Source organism: Netta rufina (genome assembly GCF_964035555.1).
Source record: "Netta rufina genome assembly, chromosome: 21".
Lineage (NCBI taxonomy): Eukaryota > Metazoa > Chordata > Aves > Anseriformes > Anatidae > Netta > Netta rufina.
In genome coordinates, this window is record NC_140145.1 from 1,001,835 (window position 1) to 1,023,364 (window position 21,530).

The 21,530-nt window shown below is 51.6% G+C and overlaps 2 protein-coding genes across 2 annotated transcripts; one reads left to right on the forward strand and one right to left on the reverse strand.

Annotated features, from left to right (window-relative positions):
- Positions 1–5,976: 5,976 nt before the first annotated feature.
- Positions 5,977–7,254, reverse strand: LOC311217479 (C-C motif chemokine 4 homolog). The gene is made up of 3 exons (XM_084299555.1): positions 7,010–7,254; positions 6,557–6,671; positions 5,977–6,221 (listed from the first exon to the last, which is right to left on the reverse strand). Exons 1-3 carry the CDS (start codon positions 7,077–7,079, stop codon positions 6,134–6,136), a joined length of 273 nt encoding a protein of 90 aa, XP_084155681.1. The 5' UTR covers positions 7,080–7,254; the 3' UTR covers positions 5,977–6,133.
- An 8,436-nt stretch (positions 7,255–15,690) lies between these two features.
- LOC311217642 (C-C motif chemokine 4-like) lies at positions 15,691–16,765 on the forward strand (the record flags this gene model as incomplete). The annotated part of the gene is made up of 3 exons (XM_084299876.1): positions 15,691–15,808; positions 16,279–16,390; positions 16,678–16,765. The coding sequence occupies exons 1-3, from the start codon at positions 15,736–15,738 to the stop codon at positions 16,763–16,765; spliced, it is 273 nt and encodes a 90-aa protein (XP_084156002.1). The 5' UTR covers positions 15,691–15,735.
- Positions 16,766–21,530: the final 4,765 nt, after the last annotated feature.

Consider the following 21,530-nt stretch of genomic DNA (forward strand, 5'->3'; position numbering starts at 1 on the left):
ATCCATCCCTGCTGGTAAACCCCGAGCCCTGGCTGACACCCAGCATCTCAGCACTGAATTTTGTAGCTTGGAGAGAAGGTGCTGCTATGTGCTTGTTGCTGGATTATGGACCACGTGTGGTGTCCAAAGGGTGCTGTTGGCCATGGCTCTTTGCAGTCCAGGGGGGGCCACCAGGGCAGCGGTCTCCCAAGTGGGGTTCACAAGATGATTGATTCGGATGTGGAAGAAAATATTATAACTTCAGTAGTATATGTATACAATTTATACATAAATAAATACACATATACTGGGGGCTTTGATTAAAAAAAAATTAACAAGAAGGATTTGTAATCAGGCAAGTTTGGAGGCCACTGCTCTGGAGATCCTGCTGTGGCAACAGTGGGACACCATGTTGGCAGAGTTCGATAGCAGCAGCTGCCTGTGCAGCTGACCACACCTCAGCTCTGTGTCACTGGGACCAGGGGTGAAGGCAAGGGGATGCGTGTGTGGGGGTTGCACTGTGTGTTGGACAGTTCTTGTTTTAGTGACCAATTCAATTAGAATAAAACATGATTTGATAAGGAATGATCTAAAATGCCTGGTACAGTTTCTCTGGGGATGTCCTCGATGTTGATTAGGAAGCTCCTAGTAAAAAATGGTGTTGGACCCAACTCAGCAGTTCCTCTTGGCTTGTTTTTGTCACTTTTTGGTGAACCTCACCCACCTCCCCTCGTCTGCTTGCTCTCTCTTCTGTAGGCTGCACAGAAGAGAAGAGAGCCTGGCTGGGAGAGCGTGGTCCCAGCTCTGCCACGTGCCCAGGAAGGGCAATGGGCCTTGGTTGGCCTCACACCTTTTTTTGACCTCCATGGAGGTTTCACAAAGGGAGTTTATGTGGCCTGGGAATCTATAGAAAGAACACGAACGTTGAGGGCTTGGCAGAGGGCTGGAAGCAGAGGCAGCTGGGGGCTGCCAGGGAAACCTGCTGTGCAGAGCAGCATTTGGGAAGGGGCCAGGCTAAATGTCACCAGGGCAGGAGGAGATGGTGGGATGGAAGCTGTCCAGAAAGCAAGAGCAATTGTAGTGGGTTTACGTGGCAAGGTTTTGGTAGCAGGGAGCCATAGGGGTGGTTTCTGTGAGAAAGATCTAGAAGCTGCCCCATGTTTGGGAAGGGCCCCATTGTTTTCCAGATCCGAGCCAATAAGCGATGTTGTTTTTCGCCTCTGTGAGAGCATATTTAAGACAGGGAAAAAACGCTGCGCCACACAGCAGCCGGGAGAGTGAGAGGAGTGAGGAACAGCCTTGCGCCAAGGTCAGTGTAGAAGGAGGGGGAGAGGTGCTCCAGGCGCCGGAGCAGAAGTCCCCTGTGGCCTGTGGTGAGGACCATGGTGAAGCAGGATGTCCCCCTGCAGCCCATGGAGTACCACGGTGGAGCAGGGTTCCACGCTGCAGCCCGTGGAGGAGACCACGGTGGAGCAGGTGGCCCTGCACCGATGGAGGCTGCCACCTGTGGAAGACCCCTGCCGGAGCAGATTCTGGGCCGGACCTGTAGCCCGTGGAGAGGAGCCCACGCAGGAGCAGGTGATCTGGCAGGAGCTGCTGCCCGTAGGGGAGCCAGGTTGGAGCAGTTTTCTCCTGAGGGATGGACCCCGTGGTACGGACCCATATCTGGAGCAGTTCTGGAAGAGCTGCTGCCTGTGGGAAGCCCACGCCGGATCAGTTCATCAAGGACTGCATCCCGTGGGTGGGACCCCACAGCACAGGGGACGAGAGTGACCGAGAAGGAGCGGCAGAGAAGAAGTGCTGTAGACTGACCATAACCCCCATTCCCCGTTCCCCTGCGCCGCTCGGGGGGAGGAGGTGGAAGAGGGTGGATGGGGGGAAGGTGCTTTTGTTTTTTTTTCCTTTGTTTTCTCACTTCTCTCGCTTGTTAGTTGTAGGCAATAAATCTTACTATCTCCTTATGCCGAGTCTGTTTTGCCCGTTACAATAATTATTGCGTGATTTTCTCGTCCTTATCTCAATCCTTGAGCCCTTTTCACATATTTTCTCCCCATTCCTCTTTGAGGAGGGGGAGTGAGAGAGCGGCTGTGGTGGAGCTCGGCTGCCCACTCGAGCGGAACCACGACAGCAATATCACTGCAGCAAGGTGCCAGATGAAGAGCACTGCCACAGATCAGGAGCGACAAAGAGCTTTTTCAGAAGAGGCAGGAGGAAATGCAACAATCTAGAGGTCTTCCAGATAGGCAGGGATGACAGTGAAAAAGTGAACGGCTGAGCAGAAAGGATGTGAGGTCACCCCACCGCAACACCCAGTGCGTCCTTAGAAGTCATGCATCTGCTTCTCCAAAGAAGGAGAATAAAGGTCCACGGTATGAGATAACTCTGAATGTGCTATACAATTTTCCACTTGATGGAATCTGTGCATCATCTGCAGCTAAGAAACTGCTCTGTGCTGACACCAGTCTGCCCTGAGGTGTCCGGACTGGATGGCAAGTGTGGTTTAAGGCTAGAGCTGTTCCTAAAACTGCTTACAAGCTGTTGCTCTAAGTCATGGCAAGTTGAGCTTGCCCACTTCCTCTATGGAAGTGTTTGTGTGTTTAAAGAACCATAGAATCATCTGGGTTGCAAAAAGACTTCAAGATCAGGTCCAGCCACCAACCTGACCAACTCAGTCCCATCACTAAGCCATGTCCCTTAGTGCCACTTCTACACGTGTTTTAGAAACCTCCATGGATGAGGACTGCATCACTTTCCTGGGCAGGCTGTTCCAATGCTTAACTATACTTTCCATGAACAAATTCTTCCTAATGTCCAATATAACCCCCCCCCCCTCCTGAAGACACCCCCCGGTGCAACTTGAGACCACTTCCCTGTGTTTCCTTCTGTATTGCCTCGCTCTGGCCTCCATAGAGTTCCTGCCCATGAAGGACCAGGTCCCGCTTAGACCACTTGCCCTGGCCATGTGGAGTAGTTACACGGCACAGTGTGGTCTGGCCTGAGCATCTGGGTTTTCCCATGGCGGTTGTGCTCCTGATCCCCTGCAGGCCAGCACCAAGCAAGCTGGTGACCTTCACACTCAGACATAGATTATTTAGTCCCAAAGAGGTTGGCCTGTATGCACCGGGGTGATCACAGTCACACAGTTTCCCCTTGATTTCCATATCCCAAAGGAAGATGGGTGTATACGTATGTATGTATGTAAGTTCTGCGGGTACATTTTGGGTTGAGACTGCCTCTTGCTGAGGCAGGTCCCAGGGCTGATCTCCTGTTCAAGGTGTCTGTTTTTTTCTGAAGGCATCCTCAGGATGCCACTTCTGGTGAATGGCACAGCTTGGAGATGGGTGATCAGTGAGCTATTCTTTCTGAGTCATCTGTGGATTTGTCACTTTTTGAGGGTTTGACTCCTGTTTGGTCACCCAGAGGGGCTGATTGTCCCAGCTGGGAATCTCAGCAGTAAAATTTACAGACCTGCAATTCTAGCAATGTGTTTTCTCAACAAATTTTAACATCCTTCTTTCTCTTCTAGTATACTGGAAATTGTTTCATCATCAGAATGTGAGTGCTCGTCTGCTTCTTTCTAAGAACAGAGCAGAAATGTTCTTTCAGGTCCTAATTGCCATTTCTGCTTTCTGTTGGCCATGGCTGACAGTGTGATAGTCAGACACCATTTCTAGTATTACATTTCATCATCTTACTAAATACTTCTGTGTATTCAGCCCAGGCTGTCAGGGATATATCGTTACTTAAGGAAAGTGTTATATTGCAGCATGCAAAACCATCCACCATTACTTCCCTAATGTTTAAAAGTTGTGAGTCATCTGGCTTAAAATTTACAGTTAATAAGCCCAGATAATACCTGCAGAAATTTTAGTCTTTTCTTTCCAGTATCTCAGCTTATTGGGATCAGCCAGGATGTTCCAAGGTGGGTTTTCTAACGCCGAGGGCTTTGATATTCCCTTTTGTCCTCCTCTCGCTATCTGTGAAGAGCCTCCTGCCAACACTTGAGTTCAGGAGCAACATTCTCTAGCAAAACTCCAGGTATGGCAATGTAAGTGGCCACAGCAGCTCGGGTGATTCTGAGTTTGGGTTGTGCCTTTGCCTCCAAACCCTGCACCCATGCCTACTCCTGTGCTTGCCCTTGTCCTCACTGGCTTGGGCCACTGCCTCCCTTCCTCCACCCCTGTCCCGGTGCTGCCACGGGGGAGGCTTGCAGCTTTGGGTGGAAGACGGAGTCTCCCCACCCGTCGTGAACCAGGGCCCCCTTCCCTGGGGTGGTGGGGACAGCATGGAGCCAGTGCTCGTGAACCTAAATAGCAGAGATGGAAAAGCATCAGGCCATGAACCACCAGTGCAGTCAATGGTGCCTCAATTAGCACAGCACAGCTCCTCCTGCTGTGCAGTGCTGGGATCTGATGTGCAGCTCCCTCAAAATGCCTGTGTCCACAGTGGGGTGATGTAAAAAACAAACGTGTAGAGATATTATAGTAATGTTGTTATTTTTATGATACCTTTCATTTGGTTCACATTTAGGCTTTCACATGGCTTTCATAAAAAATATTTATTTTTAAAAAAATTAGACTTTCCTTTAAATAATATGGTTCAATACTACTGGAAGACATGATACTCTGTTGCATTCCAAAATGTATTAAAAGCCTGCTCCACAACAGAACACAAAAAGCATTGACTCTAAAGACCTGAACTACATGTTACACAAAACATGCAGTAAATGCCACACTGCTTTCAGGATGAGTCTCTCCTTTGGCAGTTCACAAACTCTGAAACAGCTGAGGCTATTGTTCTTGTCTCAGTCTGTTTGAGTCCAGACAGACCCGTGACCCACATGAGTCCCCTCCCATGGGGCCACATCCTCCCCTGTCTCCAAACCAGCTCAGTGCCCTCTGGTATGCCACCTCCTCTTCTGCCAGACATGGTGGCCCTGAAGAGGGCCTGGAATACTTCCTCCATGCGCCCGGTGCTGCTTGTGGGCCCTGGGGGCTGCCTCCAACTTGCTGCATGCTGACAACTGCCTTTGCCTTGCTGGCGTGGGCTTGGCTCACACCTCTGTGCCCGTGGGTGTGGATTAACGGGAGCACAGTGTTCCTCGCACGCTCAGCGAGGGCTCGTCTGAGCTGTCACGCGTGAGTGGCTGTAAGATCAAGAAAGACGTGAGCAATCCAGGACTCCCTGCGGGTTCCCAGAACGGTGGTGAGGGGTTAGCTGAGGTACCCGGGGTAGGTGTCAGCTGTGGGTGGCTCCAACACGACCCAGGCTGATAAGGACATCAGTGCTTGGTGTGGTTTGCAACGGGCTCAAACCGTGTGTGGGCTGGGTGGTGCTCGTGGCTGACCTTGTGCGGTGTGTCCTTTGACAAGACACCCCACAGCTGTGGGACTGCTCCCACTGCCACAGGACCAGGTGGAGCTGTGTCCACAGGGGACTGTTGGGGGTCAAGCCAATTGTGTGATGCCCCCGTTGTGGGTCTCCATGCCCCTAGACAGGAGCTCCTGTCCCCTGTTCCTGCTGGTCCCTGGAGTGAGGGCAGCTGTGGGTGCCCAGCTTTGTGCCAACCTCAGTTCTTGGGTGAAGCTACCAGGCTCCGGCATGCAGGTATGGGGCTGGCTGCTACTCAGTGGCCAAAGTGTCCTCATGTCCTTGAGGGTGACGAAACACTGGCACAGGATGCCCGGAGAGGGACATCCTGTGCCCTCTGAAGGTGGGGGGGGGGGGATGGGTGTTGCCACTTTAGAAGAAGAAATAAATTTGTTACCACAATTATTATTTCAGCTATTGTCATCGCAAAAACTGTAATAGAAACAAAAACAGAAATTTCGTACAAAAATATTTATTTCTAAACATTTGAATTAAATATTGAATAAAAAATCCAATTATTAAATACAGAAAATATAATCTATATAAAGACCTATAAGCAAGATTCTTAATTTAAAAATATATAAATATATTAAATAATTTTCTTGTTATTTCACCTGCTCCCTTTCCTTATAAAAATTAAATACATAAATAAAAAAAAATAAAGCACACTGAAGTCAGGTTCTGGGACATTTTCAGTTTCTCAGCTAGTTCTAAATGACACGGAACATTTCTGATGGAGTCCATGGCTTGCTTGTCCTGGCACAGTGCATCCTGTTCCAAAGCTTCAGTTCAGTTCCAGCTCAGTCACGTACTTCTTGACCCAGTCATGTTCAGGGTTGGCACAGACTTCACGTCCCTTCCTTGTGATGAACCTGTGGGGAGCAGCGAGATGAGTTTTCCATGTGAGAGCTCCATGTGGGGGAGACCCCACCATCCCTGTTCCACACCCAGCCTCTCCTGAGGGTCAGTAGGATTTGGGCAGCACCACCTGGTGCTGACCATGTTGGCAGCCACCAGCCTGCAAAACCCTGGAGCAGGACCAGTGTAAGCCCCAAGTACACTGAGCCCATGGAGCATCCCCATGCATCTCTTGGCTCCACATCTTTCCTGTCCCCCCTGAAAATGAGTCTTTCTCATTGCAGGTCCAAAACGTGGAGGAATCCTCATCCCAAAGTGAGAACCCCCAGTCCTGGAGGAGAACACTTACACGACACCTGGCTGGGAGCACAGGCTGTTGGTCTCATAGTAGTCGGTCACAAAGCTACGGGGCAGCTCCCGTTGGACGTAGGTGAAACAGCAGGAGGTTGGTGGGTCAGAGCCAACTGTGAAGGAAAGACAGGTGTGAGCAGTTGCAAGTGACAGGCGAACAGGGGCAGGGAGCTGGGACTGGAGTCCCCATGGGTCTGGGAGGACGTGGAGGGGGAATACAAAAAGCAAGGTCTTTTTCCTTCTTCCTTAAATTCTTTCTCATTTAGGTTCACCCTGAGCTGTTGCTGACACCACACACGTGTTGTGCTTTGCGCTGTGCCTGCCCACGGCTGAATAGCACCCATTGAGCACCCGCTAGAAGGAGATCTGACATGAGGAGGGACCCGGGGTGGAAGGGCTGGCAGAAAGGACCCTGTCCCCATTTAGAGAGATTCATAGAGTCCAGACTTACTTGGTGCAGCAGAGGTCTGGTAGCAGAAGGCGGCGATGAGAACAGCCAGGGCAACCACAGAGACCTTCATGTCAACACAGAAGTTGTGGCCGGAGCTGAAGCAGGCAAGTGAGCTTGAAAGCTTCTTTTCTCTTTGGTGCTGAGACACTCAGATACCCTCCAATTTATAGGGCAAGCAGGTCTGGGCAGTTGCTTGCGTAGGTGTGGTGGAATTTCCCCCAGAGAAGCGGCTCGCAGCACAGTCTCGTGATGGAACGAAGTGGTAGCCCCAGCCCCGGAAACGTGAAGCTGTCCACTTGATTCAGTGCCTCCCCAGTGACACAGGATATGAAACTATCACAATATCTATTTCTGTTTCTTTCATGCATGTCCTTTAGTAAGAAGTTCCCCTGTGGAGGTTCCTGCATTTGTCAACAGGCCTGTATTACCCAACCTGTAACAGCAACTTAGAGGCAAGCATGCATCCTGCCTCTGCACTGCACAAATGGGACGAAGAGTATAGATGGGATGAGGCCATCTTAGGAACAACGGGGAGAGAGATGTCTTCTACCCTGAACTGTTTCCCTCCTACAGCAGCACAAGATAGGGGCTGTCACCTGTGGGCTCCCTCTTCATATTGTCTGAGGGGACTCAGTAGCTGCCCTGCTGCTGTGACAGCACTGCAGGCACCAGCGCAGGTAGTGGTGAGCATAAGGGTGGAAAAAAGAGTTCCAGAAGCTGAAGTGCTTGAGTTTTTTCCTCAGTTTTAAGGGAGCTGAGATGGGGTGTTATCTCCTGGAGGGGCCTGCCTCACTCCGGGTCCTACAAGAAGACCTTAAATGACCAATTTAGGTTAGACACTTAAGTTTCTTTGGCTACTGATAGGTGAGGTGAGGCCTATTGTTGATGGGCCTGGAGATGCAGAGATCCAGAAAAGTATGGAGATGTTGACTGTGACCCTGCAGATGAAGCAGAAGGAGCTCCAGGAGCTGGGTGAGGAAGAAGTCACCAGTTCTAAAGACCAGGAACTCTCAAGATGGGGGTGAAGGCACAAGCATAAACTGGGATGTCAGTCAGGAAAAGAGAATTTGACCTCTTCTCAACAGCAAGGTAGCTGCATTTCAGGGAAATGTCTCCATTTCATTATTTTCATCTACTCAGTGATGTTTCAACAGATGCTTCCTCAAGGTCTGTTGAAAGAATATGACAAAAAGTAGAGCAAGCCAACCAAACAACCCCTGCCGCAGCGCTGGGCTCTGACTCACCATGTTTCTGTAAAAGGCAACTTTTAGGCTGTCGACTTGGATGAGTTCTGTAGATAACCCAGTGTTTTCCAACCCTCACTCCAATGTCGCATGGTGTGCACAGTCCTTCTACCGTCTGCAGTTGGTGGGAAGGGAGGCAGTGCAGCCCTGTGAAGGGGGCTTGACCTCCAAGCAGACTGGGGTTTCTGGGAGACAATGTGGTCCAAGGCCTTAGTGGGAGAGGTCCCAGAGGTGACCCACCCTCCAGGTGGTCTCCAGAGCCTGCAGAGAGCCACGGTGGTGGGATGCCTGCCCCTTGCCCTGGCATGGCTGCAGCGCTTTTTCTGCATGGAAGGCAGATGGAGCAAATGTGGCACTTGCCAAATGGAGCATCAGCTCTTCCCTGGCAACACCATGCCAAGCTGGTCCCCTCCCTAGCCTTCTTTTTGCCATCTGGCCAGGGTGGTGAAGCACCTTGCAGGCTCCCCCACCAGCACAGCCCCCCCTGCTTGTTCATGTGCTGAGCCCTCAAAGTCCTGGGAGAGCCTTGGGGCACCTGGCCAGGAAGGGGGAGGGAAGCTGACATTCAGCCAGAAGCCAGCTGGACCAGAAGTCAGCTCTGAGCCAGCCTCAGCTTTCTTGGCTCTTCTGTCTGGTTGCTTGGGGAATGTAACTTGTAGATACGTAAGAGCGTGGTTTGCCTCTGAGCTATTCCCTGTGATTGTACCTTCAGGCATTCATAGGTCATGTCTTGAGATTTGCCACCTACAGCCATCTGGTCCTGTCCTGCTCCCAAGACAGATGACGTGGGTAGGGCAGGCAGGCAAAATGCCATTTATGGTGCAGAGATGTTCTGATAAAAACAGGTTTCATTAGAATAGAAGAATTATTTGTAAGTACGCATCGGTTATTTGAATGCTTTCAGTGAGATATTTTTTCAGTTTCAGGTAGCTGAAATTCTCCATGCATTTGTACCTCTGTTGGCAAGCAGATACAAAAATGTTTTGAATTTTCAGGGACAATTTTTAAATTAAAACAAACAAACAAACAAGAAAACCACCCAACAACAAACAAAGAAAGAAAACACCTTTTCAGTTTAGTTGGGTCAGTTTAGGATCAGATTAGCCTAGATAATGTGTGTTACAGGGGCCAGGCAAGTGCTGGAACTTTTCCACTACTGAAAGCCAATAAAATAACCTCAAAATCGGAGTGTTTGCTTCCTATGAGTCTGTTTTTTCCCTAGAAATCTGACAAAAGCCCTGACTCTGCCAGCTCTTCCCAGGCTGGGTGGAAGTGGGAGGCTGTAGTCAATGCCCTGAGATGTGGTAATGTGTCTAAAACGGTGTGCTTACCCATACCCCTGCAGCCCTATCATGATGAAATGAGAAAGTAATTTCTTCTCACCTTTCCCTTTTGGAAAGAGGGTAGCTGTGGGGCTGGGTGTCTGGGATGAAGGACGTTTGTCTGGGAGGTGCTCTGGAATGGGCAGATGGCCATGGAAGAGTGGCCAAAGTAGGCTGGAGCTCCTTAAGGGAAATTAGGTTCATGCAAAAGATGCTGTGCAGGAAAATAAACATTTTCCCACTCTGGCTCCGGCTGGTTTCAGGGCCTGTGACACAGCACATGGTCTGCCCTTCTCCCCCCCCCACGGGCAGGCAATGTTTGGAGTCAGAAGGAAGGCTGGTTGAAGCAGTCTGTCTGATGTTGCACTGATTTGCCTGGAAGGTTATGTTAGAGCTTGTCTGCAGGCCAACGGAAATCCCAGAAGAAAATGCTAAATAAAGCAAATGCCCCAAATAAGTTTGGTCAGAGGCAGAAATAGAGAAATTCTAGATCTGCCTTATGAAAGGGGAACACTGCAAAAAATGGTGAGACTGGATGATGTAACTTGCTATTTATAGCAGTTTTAAATGCTGAGCTGGCAGGATTCGCTTGGAAAAGGAAGTGTTAAAAATGGCCTAAGTTCAGTAACTGCCTCCAGCACAACCTGCAGCAGTCTTTGTCTTGCCCTGCTCAGAGCTTGGGTGCTGAAAACGTCCCTGAAGGAACCAGAAATTCTTTTCCTCCCTACTCTTGACATTTCTGGAGAAACAACGGAACTTTCAAGATGATGTTATGTCCTGGAACTGGCTCCAGGGGGAACCTGTGCGTGTGGGAGTGACTGGGAACCAGTGCCTCAGCTGCACTGGGGTGAGGGCAGTGCAGCCATCCAGGCCACACAGCATGGGCGAGTGTGGCTGCATTGCACAAGAGAGCGGCTTCGTGTTTCCTTGAAACCGTGTCATGCAAGGAATCCTGGACAGTGACGGCCATTGAGAAGCAGGGTACAGCAAGCTGTTAGTGTTGATAAGAGATGGTATCTCATCAAAGGCTGAACCTTCTTCCAGCAAGGATATTTTCTGAGAAAATGCTTTGGAGAAAAATATTGCTTTCCTATGTGTGCCTCACATTTTTCCTGGCCTTTGTTTTGAAATAAAACAAACAAAAGAGGATTAAATGTAGGGTATTTCAAACCAAATAAAAGTATAATAATAAAAAAAAAAAACAAAACAAAACACACACAACAACACAACTCTCCTTGCTCCAGCCCCCTCCCCATCCATGTCATGAAAGCCAATGAAAGAAACAGGGAAAAGTGAGTTTCAGTGATTTTGGAGCCCTAGGGCAGTGTTTGCAGCTGTCAGGGTACTCCTGGCTGGAGTGGTGGGGGCTCGCCCCCACCCCCACCCCTCAGCATCCCCTCGGTGGCCCTCAAACCCCACGAATGCATGGAAATGACAACGTGTCTCTGCCTGGTCTGTGTCCTTTGTCCAGAAGGATGGGCCATATCAGTCAGATCTTTGGTGAGTGCCCCAGGAAAAGCAAAGAAGACCAGGCTGAAAATTCAGAGCTCTGCTAGGGTGAAAAATAAAGCCAGTTTGTAAGTGAACCCACTAGGCTTTGTGTGTATGACATCATCAAGCAGAGAGGAGATGAAAGCCATATATTGATCATCTTCTCTGTAAGCTGTCCTGATGCCCAGCTCTCCAGGAAGCTGGGGAGGGTTTTGGGAGCTCTGAGGATGGCTGAGCACCATGACCTGGCTCAGGAGCCTTTCGATTGTGCCCTGCCTCCTGAGGACCCCATGCTCACAAGCACCACCTTGACCACCCTCCTAGCAGCATGTGGCAGGGGTATGTCTGGCACTGGCCCCCCAGAGCTGGGGGCAGCAAAACCCTGTGGGAGGTGTGAGCCCCTGCTCTCACAGCAAGGGGCGAGGCCACACACAGAGTCCAACAGTGATGCTCGGATGTTTATTAGCCTCAACATTTATTTTGGTTTGGGCTCTCTGCAAGGCTGCAAACCACTTCCCATGCATGGAGACTGCTTGCAGGTTGGGGTACTCTGCAGCACCTCTCTGAAGCACAGTTCCCATGTGAGCCTCTTGCGCCCCTGGATGGGTTTGCGCCCTTCAAAAGAGCCATGAGCACTGTCTGGTGCTGGCAGACACAGGGCAGGGGTTGGTGTTGGGGAACGCTGCATGCAGCTTTGCAGCCTCCCCCTGTGGTCTCCTGGGCCAGGGACAGTTTGGGAACAGGTGCTGAGGGGTCTCCTTTAGCCCCAGCTGTGCACAGAGTCCCGGACACTGCCCTCTGCCCAGGGCGAGACCCCCAGCATCCCCCAAACACAGCAGCCTGCACGCTGGAGCTCACAGCCACTTGTAGGCTTATGGACAACAGGAGTGAACATCGAGCAGTGGCTTAGCTGTGGACAGGCTAATATCCCTTTGTGTACTGCATCTGACTGTGCTGCAGAGCTGGGTTGGGGATGTTGCAGTGCCTGCAGGTGAGCTGTGCTTTGGTGCAGCAGATGTGGCTTTCTCCAGTCCGGGAGACCTCAGCATCACCTCAAGCGAAGCACTCAGGGTCCCTTCCCCTTGGGGCACATGCTTTGCGTCTGGTACCTCTTGGCAAGGGCAGGATCTGGGGGGACTGGAGGGAGTCCCAGGGCCCCTGGGACCGCTATCCCAGTGGAAGAAGTCTTGGCAGCCACTATAGCATCCTTCTCTATAATCTTCTTTTTTGAATAATTTTAGCTTTCTTTTGCTACTCAAACAAACCTCATGCCCAAGGCTGGGTGAGGCTAAAGCTATAAAAGGCAGCTCCATGCCAGGAATAATAAGGGAAGCAAGCTTGAGAGAGATTGAATTATAACTACTTAAACTGCAGGAGCTTTCTGACAGCAGAGGGCTCTAGGATTTAACAGACAGACAGAAAACAGTGCAGAGAAACAGAAAGCTGGAAACAGACGCAGGCCTCAGAGGCCAACAGGGTCATCTTGCTCCAGGAACAGCCAGGCAGGAGCGTGTGGCTGTGGTTGCAGCTGGAAGCTCAAAGGTGGAGACCTGCAGCAGGGGTCAGTGCCACGCAGGCGTGGCTGGAGAGGTGCCCACCCTGGCAGAAGGCATCACGGCTCTCAAAGGGCATTTTTGTAAGTGCTTATCAGTCTGGGCCAATGACACAAGCAAACAACTGTGGCTGCAGCAGCTCCTTCCAGACCCTCCTCTGCCGCCCAGCCTTGTCAAATTCAGTAGCAGTGAACAACAGCTCCTTTCATTCCACTGAGCATCTCAGAGCTTCTGGATGGAGGGCAGAGCTTCCTGATGTGGAACGTTTCCATCACACCTCCTCACTGCCCCGGGTGCTATGGGCGCTGAGCAAGACGGCACAGTGCGAGCCTCTAGCTCTTGGGCTCGTTCACTGCAGGTGGGGGACGCTGGGGAGAAGAAAGTGCAAAGTTCCCATGAGCAAAGCTCTTTCTGGCTGGTGTTAGCCACAAAACTGCCTTTCTGTAGCCGCAGTCTCTCTGTCATGGAAATGCAGCAAGAATTGCAGAACCAGCAGCGAGTATTTGTCATTTCCCGGTGTACATGCTACCCTATGAGCTGCAAGAAGAGGGGAACAGATAGCTCCCACTGTTGGTTTCTGCACACTTTATTTCCGTGGCAAAAAGCCAGGATTTAGTTTTACTCTACAGCAATTCATCTGAAAGCTGGAGCCACTTCTTGTTCTGCCATGCACCTCTGTCCAGAACTTCTCTGCTAAGCCATGGAAAGCAGAGCCCCGCCTGTCCTGCCAGGCCTTGCTCTGAATCTAGCAAAACTCCACTTTCCTGATGCCTGTGTCAAATCCTACAGAGGCTTTGGAACCAACAAAAGTGGTTGTGAGCTTCTGTGATGATGCATCTGCCCAGCTGCAAGGTGAGCTGCAGCCCGCTGCATCTGACAGCACCAGTATCCTGAATCGCACTGCAGGGGAAGAGCAAGCAGGAAGCAGGAGTGTGACAGGGATCCTCCCTGGAGGGGTCAGGGTGTGGTGGAGCAGACCATCACCTGTGCCAGGAGCCGTCAGCCTTCTCTCTAAGCATCTCATACCTGTTCCTGATGGAGAACAGAGTTAAATCAGTGACTCCACTGCTCCCGTTTGCAGCTCCAGGAGAGACAAGCAGGGGTTTGCACTCCTGGGGATGAAGATCCAGGCCCAGGGGCCCACGCACAGCCCCAAGTCTCCTCTTTGCCGTGGAGGAGGCTCCCACCCATGCACCCCCAGGCTGGGGCAGGAGGTCAGATATTACAGGCTCGCCCGTTCCCCTACAGAGCTGCAGCTGTGCCCAGCTGCCCCGTGCTGCACTGTGGCACTGCCCTGTTACAGCTCCAGTGCTGGGCACCTGCGGGGCTGGAGAGTGTCTCCCATGCCAGGCAGGTTTTCTGCTACCTGTTTCTCACCTTTTCAGCCAGACCAATCCATCTTGGAGCCAGAGGAGCAGTTCAGACTGGAAAACATCTCAGGTTGGCAAAACTCCTCTTCCATAATCCTCCTGGCAGAGCAGGGATGTTATTTATGTTGACCTTAACGAGGCTTTCAACTGGCTCCCATAGAATCCTCATAGACAAACCGATGAGGGCGATGATATTGGGCATTAATGTGGGCTGACAGCTGGCTGAATATCCGGGCTCACAAGATTGTGATCCATGGCACAAAGTCCAGCTAGCGTCACCACTGGGACACTCCAGGTGTCAGTACTGGGGCCGGTCCTGTTTAATATCTTAATTACCTGGATAGTGGGACAGAGTGCACCCTCTGCAAGCCTGCAGACAGCACAAACTGCAAGAGCTGGCTAAGATGCCAGTGGGTTGTGCTCTCAGCCAGAAGGACCTGGAGAGGCTGGAGAGATGAGAGGACAAGAACCTCATCAAGTTCAGCAAATGGACACGCAAACCCCTTCCCCCGGGGAAGAATAGCCCCGTGCACCAGGGCATGCTCGGAGCTGACTGGCTTGAAAGCAGCCTGGGAGGGAAGGACTTAGGGGTCCTGGTGGGCACCGAACTGGACGTGAGCCAGCAGTGTGTCCCTGTGGCAAAGAAAGCCAGCAGCATCCTGGGCTGCCTGAGTGCTGCCAGCAAGGAGATTCTTCCCCCCTACTGATGAGACACCGCTGGAGTCCTGCGTCCAGCTCTGGGCTCCCCAGCGAAAGAGAGGTACGGTCATACTGGAGAGTCCAGTGAAGGCCACAGAGATGATTTAGCGGCTGGGGCACCTGTCATGGGAAGAGAGGCTGTGAGACCTGGGACTCGCAGGGGGGCCTTATCCATGCGTGGATGGGAAAAGAAGCAGATGAAATCAGACTCTTCTCAGTGTCTATGACAGGACAAGAAGCAATGCACACACCAAAACACAAGGAATTCTATTTAAAACTCAGGTAAAACTTTATTACTGAACACTGCAACAGGTTGTCCAGAGAGTCTGGGGTGTTCCTCTCCTTGGAGGTTTTCAAAGACCAGCTGAACACGGACAGCCCATGCAGGGCTTCCAGCTGACCCTGCTGCGAGCAGGGGCTGGGCCAGGTGACCTCCAGGGGTGCCTCCAGCCCCAGCTCCTGGCTGGTCCCTGCTAAACCCGGCATGGTGGAACTGGTAGGGGTTGAGCGATTCAGACAGCACAGAGTCTGCAGTGCAGCCACCCCTCAGCTCCTTGCACTGCAGTTTAGCAAACACCTGGCATAAAAACAGCGCGAGCGTGCCTTTTTTTTTTTTTTTTTTTCCAGACTTGCATAATCTTAAGTAAATGTTTTTTTTTTTTTTTTTTTTTTTTTTTTTTTTTTTTTTTGTACAGACTCACAGGGAAAATCCCTCCTGTAATTTGGATGAATAGATACCTTCTTTGTGGCCAAGCTACTTGGCACGCTTCAGTTTCCTTTTGATTTGATAAAAACGAAAATGAATGCTGAGTCAAAGCTCAACATTCTTGGCTCCAATGTGAACTATATCCCATTCCTTCTGCCTTATTATTTTTTGGCTATTTCACTTTCGTGACATCCTCTATCATAATTCTGGAATTTCCACTTGGGCTTCTCTGCTGCCTCCAGGACTCCCTATTAAAAGGGAACTGAATCCAGCTGATGCAGTCTGTGTTGCATCTGCCAGAGCTCCTGGTCCTGCTCCGACTGTCCTTGTCTGACGGGAAGATGAAGGTCTCTTCAGTTGTTCTCGCTCTTCTCCTCATTGCAGCTTCTTGCTCCCAAATGTCCTCTGCCCCAGGTGAGTCCTGCTTTCTTATTTGTGAAGGAAAAATGGAGCTGAGCCTTCATTATTATTTCTCCACTGAGATCCCCTGGTAGATAGCTGGGAATTTTTCAGCCACTCTCCACTCTGCACTGCAATCAATTACAATTTCCCTGAACTGGAAAATCATCCCTCCGTCCATCCGTCCGCCCCTCCATCTAACTAGCCATCTGTCCAGCCATCCTGGACCTGGGATACTTATTCCTGGTTATAGTTTAGGGTTCCCAATCACTGCCCAAAAACTGAGTGGGAATCTCTCCTATACTTGCCTTCCCTAGCAATGGTTGTTGACATTGGACCAGACAATCTCCCATGTCCCTTTCAGCCTTAATTATTCCCTGGTTCCTCACTCCCTCCTACCTGCCTAGCTTCCTGCACTTCTGGGCTGGCTGCTCCTGGTGCACAGCTCAGCACATGCTCATGCTGTCTCTCCCTGTCTCTTCCAGTTGGACCTGACCACCCAACCTGCTGCTTCTCTTATACATCCCACAAGCTCCCAAAGAAGCTCATCCTGCATTACTACGTCACCAGCACCAGCTGCTCCCTGCCAGCCCTCGTGTAGGTATCAAGGCTGACGCCTGGGTGCAGCGCAGGCACAGCCATTTTGGCACGTGCGTGCTCATGTGCAGGGACCTGCGGGGGATGCTCCTGCAGGGACTGCCAACAAATCTTTTGTGGGCACTCCCAGGGATATTCCTGTAGTGTGAAAAAGCAGATGGGAATGGGGGAAAATCACTGTCAGCCATGGCACAAGCTTGGGACACAAGGGAGAACCTCCTGCAATACCCCAAACCTGGGATCTTGGTCTGAGCAGAGACCTCACGTGTCTCATCCCTGTTCCACAGGTTCATCACAAAGAAAGGGCGCGAAGTCTGTGCCAATCCGAGTGACACCTGGGTGCAAAGATACCTGCAGAACATGAAGCGGAACTGAGCAAAGCCAGATAGGAAGCACAGCTGCTGTCATGAGTCTTGTCATCCAGAGCCCCTGTGACAGAGCAGGGCTTTGGGATGGCAGGAGCTGCACGATACCACACCGTCTGCATGCAGCTCCCAGGGACTGTGGGAAGGGCACCATGAGACACCCCATGTTGGGGTGTTGCTGCTTGCACTCAGCTTGCACAGACCAGTCTGAAACGTCATCAGTCAGCCTGACACCTCTGCCTGTGGCCCAGAAAGGCCCATGGGACTGCGCCTCTATTGTTCTTTTATTATTTTAATTTATTTAAGAAATGATCATATGAGATAGATGGTATTTTCATCGGTGGATCATAATGCTATTTATAGGAGGGTGGCAGGGAGGGTATTTACAGGAGGGCAGCTCAGAGTCTCAGCATAGGACAACGAGTGGCCCTGGCTTACTTGTGTGAAATTATGATTCTGGAGAATAAAGAATTTGGATAAAACATGGATTTGGATAAAGCGTTTTTATTTTTCCCCCCTTTATTTCCCTTTCACCAGCACAGAGACAAGACCTCACCACTGAGCCCGTTGACACACTCTAGATGACATGTGATAATGGGAAATGGTTTGAGGTAAAACCATGCTGTTTCCATACGACAGACATATAAATATCCTCTGACTCTGTTCCCCCACCACGTATACCTCTGCCTCCCACATCCTCTACAAAATCAGACACGCCAGTGCACACACATAGCCTCGCACACACAAGAAGGTGCCCCACACACACCTCAGGTGCCTTGGTCCCCAGATGGGCACTGTCTGTGTGACAAGGCAGTGGCTGGGCACACTTCAGAGGGCACGACTGGGGAAGGCTGTCATGGCTTTGGGGTTGTGCGCGAAGCTGACAGGCACAGAGGACACGTGAGCCACCCATGTGCCCACAAGCGTGCACTCCCTGCCCACAAGCGTTCTCTTCTGGAGCTTTGTGCCAGTGAAGGTGACGCAGTTCCCATAATGGAGCCTGCAGGCACCACACCCATATTGTCAGCAGCCCTGCAACATCACTTGTCCCATATTCCTGCTCCTCCAGGACACCACTGCAGCTCTGCCACCAGCCCCAGCATATATCTGGGTCCTTCTGGCTGGCAGCAGAAGACAGCAGGCACCCTGGCTCTCTGAGCATCCCAATGGAGTTGCTCCTCACATTCCCACCAGTAAACAAAAACACAGTTCAGTTGTGCTGCTGGGGTGAAAAAAAAACACCAGCAAACCTGCTTTATCCCAGCTGTTGTTCCCAGGACAAGGCTTTGCAATAGTGCAGAGCAGGTCCCAGTGGAGAAAGTGTAGTGCTGGGCGCAGTTTCCTGTGTCATGCTCAGCACATCGTCTGCTCTGTTCAGTCAGTATTTCTTCTTCCTAATGCAAAAAGTCTCTTATTGTTTCATTTTTTTCCCTGCTGCTTATAGGTCAGACTTGGCTGCCCTGAGACTGGGAAAGCACCTCTCAGCTGTCTTGTGATTTCCCTCTAGTGTTGTGTTTTCCCTGCTGAACCTCAGGCAGGAAGGCTCATGGGGGACCCAAGGGGCAGCATGGGCAGACCCAGCCCTGTCCCTGGCCATGAGCGTTGTTCTGTGTCCCAGGAGATGGCGCTGGTGATGGGGACCATGTGGAGGGGTCTTCTGCAATCCTGTTTCTGCCTGCTGAGCTGGGAGGATGAGCAGCTTCCCCCTCCTTTCTCTCTCTCTCCTCAGCAGGGTTCTAGCAGACAGGAGCAGCTTAAAGCAGGGACCGGGGGGGTCAGCATGACTGCAAAAATCTTACCCCACCCGACGGCCAACATGCCTTTAGCTTTGTTCCCCAAATCCTCCCCGATCCTCTTTTCTGTGAGGGGACAGAGCACTGATGCAGGGAGCCTGGGGGGGTGGGAGGTTATGCTCCAGACCCGACAGTCGGGAGAGGCAGGAGGAGCTTGGCTCTGCAGCTGGATCTTTTCCGGACAGTCCCTGGCTGGAAGCCCAGCCTTCTGTGGGAATTTCCCTCAGACTCTCTGCTTTCGGTTTCCTTGCTGGAGCTCCCAGAGCAGCAGTCATGCCAGCCCTGCTCACTGACACCCCAGCCCTGGCTTCCAGTGAGCCAGTACGAGTGTGAGATATTGGGGGGGGGAGGCTCAGAACAATGGGGTGCACCTGGGTGCAGGGGAGCAGCCTGCCCCCAGCCTCTTGTCTGCCGCTAGCTCTAGGCAGGGCAGGGCAGGGCTGCGGGGTGATGCATCAGCTGCCTGCAATGGTCCTCTCCTGAGGCTTGGGACAACACCAGATTTTTCCCAGCTCTTTCTTGCTTGCTACAAGGCTTGTGTGTTTAGTGAGGTGGACAGAAACTAAGGAGACTGGCATATTGAGGCTGCTGAACGTGCACAGGCTTCTCTTTCCCTGCCTGTGCTCAGTAATGCCCAGAAGGCACCCAGAGTGTCAAAAGACCTTTGTAGTCCCATGGGCAAAGCATCAAGCCTTGGGCACTACTGCAGGCTAAACCTGGTATCTTGGTCCTCTCTGGTCATTTGGGGAGCTTGAACCCTATTTAGCTCTTCCCTTACTGCCTGTGAATCTGGGAAAAGCCCTGGGATAGGTGGTGAGCAACCCCACAGGCAGCATTCTCTCCCTATGGCCATTCTTCCTAACCTGATTCTGCAGCTATCCCCTTCATCAGCCCTCAGGGGGTAAAGAGTGTAAGGAGGCACTTCTTGCCTCCTACCTCTCTTAGCTGTCCTCACCATGAGGAGTGGAGTTGTGGTTACTTCTGGACAACTTTGCTGAAGTATTAAGGGAGGCATATCCTGTCACAGCCTCCCCCTGCAGCTCTTCCGTGTTAGCTGTTGTTTTGGATCTGACCTCACCACTCAGTGTCTTTGAATTTTGTCTTTCTAAGCTATGTAATGCTGTCTGTGTGGCAGCTCCTGAGTGGCAGCTCCACATCACTCAGGAAACCTTTCTCCTAAACCCATTTTTATAGCACCCATCACTGGTGCTTCCCTATGGAAAGCAAGGACTGGTTGGATCAGTGATGAGCACAGAAATGATCTGTACGTCTGCTTAGCTCTAGTTGGGAAAGTAAGGGTCTCTCTGGTTGCTCTTCTTATTGCTGCCCTCTACTCCCAAGGTGAACCCACTTCTGTCTTTGGGTTGTTTTTGTTCTCCTGGAGGAAGAAGGTCTCATCATTGTGACCTGTAAGGCCTGACAAACAGGCATGGGATGCTCTGAATCTTTGGCCTGGAACATGGCCCAGCAGGAGCGTTTGTTTTCTGCTGGTAGTACATGGTTGATTTTCCTTATTATGCCTGAGGACTCCGGGAGAGCACAAGAAGTTCCTGGGGAGTCCAGTCACAGGCAAGCAATGGCAAGGCCTTTCAGGAAGTCCAGCTGGAGCTTTCCTTGACTGGGGACTGCCCACAGAGCCAGATAGGGCAAGGGGGGCTGAAGCTGTTGGAACTACTGCCCCTTCCCACTACAGACTTCAGCATATCTTCACTGGTGGTGCAGGAAGCCTGTGTCCTGTTTGCCCATCCTTGCCCAGTGGGGAGAAAGTCCCAAGGTCTCTGGGGTGGGAATGGTTAGGGTTAGGTGCTCTCACTCTCCATGTGTGTGGGATGGCAGGGTCAGCATCCCTGATGTGTCTCCTTCTGGTTGTAGGGATTCAGTCCTACACTCCAAATCTCTTTCAGACAGCCCTGTCACAGCTGTGCACTGCTTCGTGCTTGCTTTGCAGAAGCTTTCCGGGAAATGTGAGAAGGAGCCTTCATACACTACCAGCTGGTGCCAGCAGCCAGCCCTGGGCCCATTCAGGAAGCTTTTGACTTGACCCCACAAGTCTTTCTCTATCTTGGGACCAAGAGCTGGGTTTGTTGGGTGTTATCTGGGACTGGCCATCACTCTGCACTGGCAAGGAGAGAGATTTTCCAGCTGCAGGGAGGTGGCTGAGAAAGACCTGCCTGTACTGGTGAAGGGACAAGCCCTGTAGAAGGATGGGATGTTATTCTGGGAAATCTGTCTTGGTTTTATGTGGCAAGGTTTTGGTAGCAGGGGTCTGCAGGGTTGGCCTCTGTGAGAAGAGACCTCATGTCAGAACAGAGCCAGCTCCAGCTGGTTCCAAAAAGGACCCACTGATAGCCAGAGTTGAGCCAAGAAGTGATGTTTGCACCTCTGTGAGAGCAGATTTAAGAAAGGTGGGAAAACAAAACAAAACAAAACAGAAAATTGCTGTGCAACAACAACTGGGAGAGAGATGAGTGAGAACCAGCCCTGCAACCCCCAAGGTGAGTGCAGCAGGAGGCAGGAGGTACTACAGGTACGCATCACAAGTTCCCCTGCGGCTTGTGGAGAGGCACCTGGTGGAGCAGGCTGTCCCCCTGCAGCCCATGGGTCCCACATGGAGCAGATCTCCATGCTGCAGGCCATGGAGGAGCCTCCCAGTGGAGCAGGTGGATGTAGCCTAGAGGAGGCTGTGGCCCATGGAGACCCCCAGCAGGAGCAGGCCTCAGGCTGGAGCTGTAGCCCGTGGAGAGGAGCCCATGCAGGAGCAGGGGCCTGTGGTGAGCTGCTGCCTGTGGGGGACCCGTGCTGGAGCAGTTTGCTCATGGGGGTTGGACCCCGTGGTACAGAGCCATGTGGGAGCAGTTATTGAGGAACTGCTGCCTGTGGGCAGCCCCCGCAGGCTTAGTTCAGGAAGGACGGTATCCTGTGGGAGGGACCCTGCATGGAGCAGGGGCAGAGAGTGACCATGAAGGAGTGGCAGAGATGAAG